Raw genomic sequence first — 5,778 nt, 5'->3', positions numbered from 1 at the left:
CTCTTCTTTACATGAAGTATGGCAAAAGAGAATAATCTGTAAATAGCGTGGATTACTCTGAAGGAAAGCTGTAATTGGGAGAAAACAAACAAAGAATGATTGCTTTGTCAAAAGTTATTTTTAAAGACTCCCCTTCCTTTTTTTAAATGAACCACCTCCAAGGTTTGTAAGACAGATGGCTATAGGACTCTATGCCAGTATAATCCAACTTGGGTGTCAGTTACCACAGTTAAGACTCAATAACACACTTGCTCCATCTACAGAAAAATGATCTATCACCTGGCAGGAAAAGCCAGGTTCTCCTTACCTCCGCCGGGTCAGGCACTTCAAGTCTGGTTTCTGGAGGAGCTTTCACAACTATAACAGTTTGGTCTTTAAGGCCACTAATTTTTCGAATATCTTGATAAGTCACATAAGCTAATGTAATCACTGTTAAGGAATTTTCCAAGCCAGGTTATAATATATTCAGACCATTAGAAGAGAGAGAATTCTTTCCATTTTCCCCATGGCTACATTGCTCTTAGCCCAAAGTTTTCTATTCTCGACACTGGTTGTGACTGCAGTGAAACTGTGTGAGAATTTCTCTTTGATCTAACAGCTGGGGTTGCTACCAAGTGACAAATGGGCTTCTCCCTCTTCTTCCTTACACATGTAAAGATATCTAAGACAAAGCTCGACAACCCGCAATTACTTGCGGACTGTGAGAAGCATGATTTTTTTTTACACACTTGCAATGAAAGTGCAGAGAACTGGAAATCACAGACAAAATGTAAAGGAATTTACAGGCGCAGGTTATGGATGCATATACACAATATATTTTTGAAGTCATCAATAAAATAATAATTCCCATTTTCATTTGAGATTATTTGAAATTATTTTTTTAAAAAATGGCTTAAACAACTACTTTAAAGAACCTGACCGTGCAGAAAGTTGATTTCTGCATAAGCACGGAACGAACATGAATATTTTGCTGCTCAATATTAATTTGTCCAAATCAACGTGAGCATTTTGGTGGGTTACTGCACAGTGGTGCCTCACTTACTGACCTGTGTAACCGAGGGGTCACAGAGCTTTTTGTCACAAACTGTGAAATGACCCCGATCAAGCACTTCCAGCTCTTTAGTTTTGCCATCCACGAGGTATCTAACATACTATTAAGGCCATAGAAATAAAAAGCCTAATTTATTATTACACTTTTGAGGGGTGTAAATGTGAATAATACTGGTGCAGTAAGACAAACTGGCCAAGTTCAAAACGCCAATACATCTCACATTTGACTTAGACCAACAGCAAAATAACAGATCAGGGTGCAAAATGACAGGTGACCTTTCAGGCAAGGAGCTTTTATCAAGGCTTTTGCCACCCCTTTTGTAAGGCTCCAGAAGGTTTGCAAAGGCCAAGTACAAATTACAGCCACAGTGGCTGCCACTGCGTGAACAAAGGAAAAAGTCTGCAGTTTTCAAATAAAACACCAATCTTCATTGCTGTAGCTAAGAGCTCTCCTTGGTAACGCTGGGCATCACAGAATCATGAAGTTTGGAAAAGATCTCTAAGATCATCCAGTCCAACCATCAACTCATCACCACCATGCCCACTAAACCATATCTCTGAGTGCTACATCTACTTGTTTCTTGGACACCTCCAGTAATGATGACTCCACCACCTCCCTGGGCAGCCTGTTCCAAGGTCTGACCACTCTTTTCACAGAATAAATTTTTCCTCATATCCAACCTGGACCTCCCCTGGAGCAACCTGAGGCCATTATCTCTCATCCTATATCCCAAAACATTCAAGGTAGCGACTATTTATTTACTGTCCAAGTCTATTGATAAGGTAGATGAGGAAGCACACAGCCATGGCACAAACAGTGCTTTGGTGCTACTTAATTGTGAGGGAAAAGAAAAACATTTTTAAAAGCAGAAATTTCGCCTCCAAGATGAGGCAAAGAAAGAGGCTTCTCAGCTCCCTAAGTGTTCAACTCATGTCAGTGGGCTGCACTCAGATTCATCCTCAGCTTTCATGCTTCCACATTCCTCCCTCAGTCATCACTACTATTTTCAGTAAACTGAAGAGTCACAGAAGGATGTGGGGCATACGCTCTCCTAAATCCAAAAGCACGAGGCCAAGACGCTGATCCCCCCTCACCCATCCCCAGGGGAGCCAGCAACCGCAGGGCTGGGATCTCTACCACAGCAAACAGCACTAGAAAAATAGAGAATTGCAACGCTCAGTTTTGCTTTCCTTGAATCTCTTCATGGATCAAGGCAGCGCTGACCCTGCTCCCTGTGTTGCTCGGTGGTCTTGCTTTCATACACATTTCAAGATGCAAGCACAACCAAAGGATAACATTTACACAGTTCACATTACTTTTTTTTACTGACACTCCCATAATTATTTCCTATCCTTCAAAACAGAGAATAAATCCACCTTATTAGATGCTCTTTAAGAACTACTTGCTATTTAAAGTAATAAAAGTTTCCACATCAGCATTTAATGAAATGCTCTCTTCTGTTGTTAATAGGTGGTAAATCTAATGAAAATGAGAATTGGTTACTTACAAGGGGTATTAGTAGCCAAAATACCAGAGGTCCTCTGAACCTTATGCAACTGAGCATTGCTATTACAATAAATAAGTCCGAAATAGACATTTTAAGAGCTCATAAAACCTTTATCTATGCTATTCTATTACAGATTCTCTAACCAGAGAATCTAAAAATTTGTTGCAAGTTTCAGACTAGACTGACTCCCAACTCTATTTTCATCTCTGTGTAATTTATATACATGTCAGTTTAATGTAAAACAATAACATTAAGTAATGAGTACACACATTCACCTTAGCAAAGACTGTTTGCATGCTTTTTTCCATCTGCCTCAACTGAAAGAAGACTTAGACTGGTGAGGAGGGATGAGTAAGTACCTCCTGCTCTCCCATCTCTACCACTGCTGCCCCAGTCCCCCTTTTTCCCCATTCCCCTCCCTCTACAAGCCTAATTCTCCTGTTTTCCTGCTGAAATCCCCCAAACCATTTCTGCACACATCAAAATGGGGTTTGCTCTGGGCTCAAAAGTCCGGGTTTGGATGTTGGGTTTGGAAGTCGTCGCTCATTAATCAGATAAATTCTTGGTTCTACTCTATGTGAACATGGATGTTAATGGGCTCCTTCATACAACGCCTTTTTTTCTCTCTCTATCTCTTTTTTAAATTTAAATTCCAGAAGGATTACAGGTACAAGTGGCTTAAGTAACTAACTTTTATACAGAATCACATTAAAACCCGCTATCCAACTTCTGGAAACTTCTGATCCTTCGTATCATACTCCTTAGAGGAATTCTCTTTGTATTACAGCAAGAGGACTGACCACCTGTGAGGCTGTGGCAAAAAGGATATCTCTGATTCTCTGAGTCCTCTGTTAGCAGCTTGAGGTCCAGGGTGCAGCTTTGGATTAACTCATCCAGTTTCTTCTCTTCCTGAGTCAGTTCGGTCACCTCCTTTGTGAGGCCTTGACGCTGGGCCAGCATGCCACCGTCCTCGGACAGACTGCAGCCCCTACGGACACAGAGGAGGAAGACGCCCTTTCAGCACCTGTAAAACTCGACCCTGTGCTATGGGAAAGGGAAGAGGCAGGCTTCGATAGTGCAGACCAAGTCCTCAGCTCCTTCTCCATAAACATGCCCATAGCCAGTCAATATAAATTCTGCTTTCCAGAAACAGCATCTTTTTATCATGACAACACGTTTTGGAACTACCACCAAGATGGAAAAGTTGAATATTTCTAAGCTCTTCCAAAATTGTTGTTTCTAACTCCCCTCTCCTCTAACCACATCCTGAAAAAGACCAAGGAAAGCAGCAGGTACAGATGTGCACCTAAAAACTTAATCCGCTTGCAAAAGCAAATGAGTTAATCCAGTATTCAGACAAAATGCTGGGTTATAATTTCCCTGACGAATGCTACTTACACACTGATAACCTGTTTTAAGAGAAGAAGAAAGCTTCATCCTGGTAGAAGGTGTTTTGCATGATTGCTTGTAGCAAAGTGTGAGAATGGAAGGTGGGAAGAAGGAAAACACTGCTGCTCTGTGACAGTGAAATCAGCCAGCAGGAAAGGAAACGAATACTGAATACTCACATCCACTGAATGTTGTTTTTGGATTTTTTCTTAATGAGATGGATGCCTTCCAGTACATTGGTGATATCGTAAATCCTCCTTTTTTGCACCTTGAGGACCTCTGCTGCTCTGTTCAAATCTACGACCCCATCGGGAGATTGGCTCAGCAACTGAATGAACTTCTTTGTAAGAAGGCCAAGTGATGTATCATACCGAGTCTTTTCTGAAGGGGATTTTGGAGCTTAGAAAGAAAAGAGAGAAACAAACAGAGAAATAAATTTTCTCATTTTGGTGTTGAAAGCACCATCCAGAAATGAAAGGACACATATTACGGATATTTCTTTCATTTTTTAGGAAATTAATCTCTCAAACCTATGCATTAAGACACAACTTACCATTGGGTATTTATTTGTATTTCAAGATGTACTTTTCCAAAAGTCACAGGTACATGAGCAAATACCTACTTTTTTTTTAAATGCAAATATTTCCATTAGTCTGACGGATACATATAGCAATATTCAACTTAGGCTTTCACTATGTCAATTCTTAATAGTATTTTTAGTATCTATTTATCCTGGCAGCAATACCAAAAATTCCCCCATGACTCTCCTTCATCAGGCTGATAGCCAGCTTTCACCAGGGTTTGATTTTCCCCTCTGGTGAGATGAGGGTTTCACATGCCATTAAGCGGGACATAGGTGTGCTTCAGGGGGTGAACACAATGATGGATTCCATCAGCACCAGAGTCCACAGCTCACAGAAAACTCAGGTGAATCAAAGGAGACTGAGGCAAGATACAATTTATAATCAGCATTTCTCCATCACCAAACCATGCTCAAACCAGGCAATGCTATCTGCTACTTTTAAATTACAAGTCAGCAAACAGCTTGGATCTTTACTAGACAACTTGATGCTTTCATGCACACGTGCAGCATCTCTATACTTCATAAATGAGCTTTTAGGAGTTTAAATATGGAGATCAGAATAATTTATAATTCCAAATGTTCCAAGGGAAATGAGCCAGGTGTTACTAGAAGTCTGCTGGGCCGGTACATCTCAAACCTTTCATTTGCTTCAAGGGTGATGCAGGATGGATCTTTGGCTGATCTGGTGGTCATTTTCATGTTTTCAAGGTTCAGGCCCCACACTTAATTGTAGAAGTCACTCAAAACAGAAATTCTACCCGAAAGCAAACCTTTAGACTATCCTGAAATATTTTTAAGGATATAATTGATTTTCCAATGAAAACAAATCAATTGCCTATATGTATCTCATTCTTTGGGCTGGTCTGCACTGGGAAATTGAGGAAAATTCCTATCAGTGAGGTGACCTTGTGAATTTAGAGTAGGGTGGTTTTTGTTTCTTTGTTCATTTTAATTTGGAGTTTGGAAAAGAATAAGAGGATCGGAGTGAGAGGGGCAAGAGGCTGCTTGACCCCCACCAAAAATGGCACACGCTCCTTGTCACGCAGCAAGGAATTTCTCTGTACAGACTTATCAACGCTGCAGCAGCATCCAATGCTCTGAATGGTACTGAGCTTCTGTCAGAATGCACTTCAATTTAAAATGGACTTCATTTAGCTTAATGAAGTTTAGTTTAATTAAAACGACTGTAGTTGTTTAACTTAGAATCACAGAAAGGTCTGGGGTGGAAGGGACCTCAAAGCTCATCCA

General features: G+C 40.6%; 1 protein-coding gene across 1 annotated transcript; it reads right to left on the bottom strand.

Annotated features, from left to right (window-relative positions):
* Positions 1-307: 307 nt before the first annotated feature.
* LOC104518383 (transcription factor E2F3) lies at positions 308-4,346 on the bottom strand (the record flags this gene model as incomplete). The annotated part of the gene is made up of 3 exons (XM_010176690.1): positions 308-422; positions 3,388-3,546; positions 4,127-4,346. Coding segments are annotated over 3 exons (494 nt in total), but the record flags the coding sequence as incomplete, so codon positions are not given.
* Positions 4,347-5,778: the final 1,432 nt, after the last annotated feature.

Source organism: Antrostomus carolinensis, unplaced genomic scaffold, assembly GCF_000700745.2.
Source record: "Antrostomus carolinensis isolate BGI_N321 unplaced genomic scaffold, ASM70074v2 scaffold55860, whole genome shotgun sequence".
Taxonomy (NCBI): domain Eukaryota; kingdom Metazoa; phylum Chordata; class Aves; order Caprimulgiformes; family Caprimulgidae; genus Antrostomus; species Antrostomus carolinensis.
The sequence above is the reverse complement of the archived record's forward strand: the minus strand, read 5'-3'. Positions and strand labels throughout refer to the sequence as shown.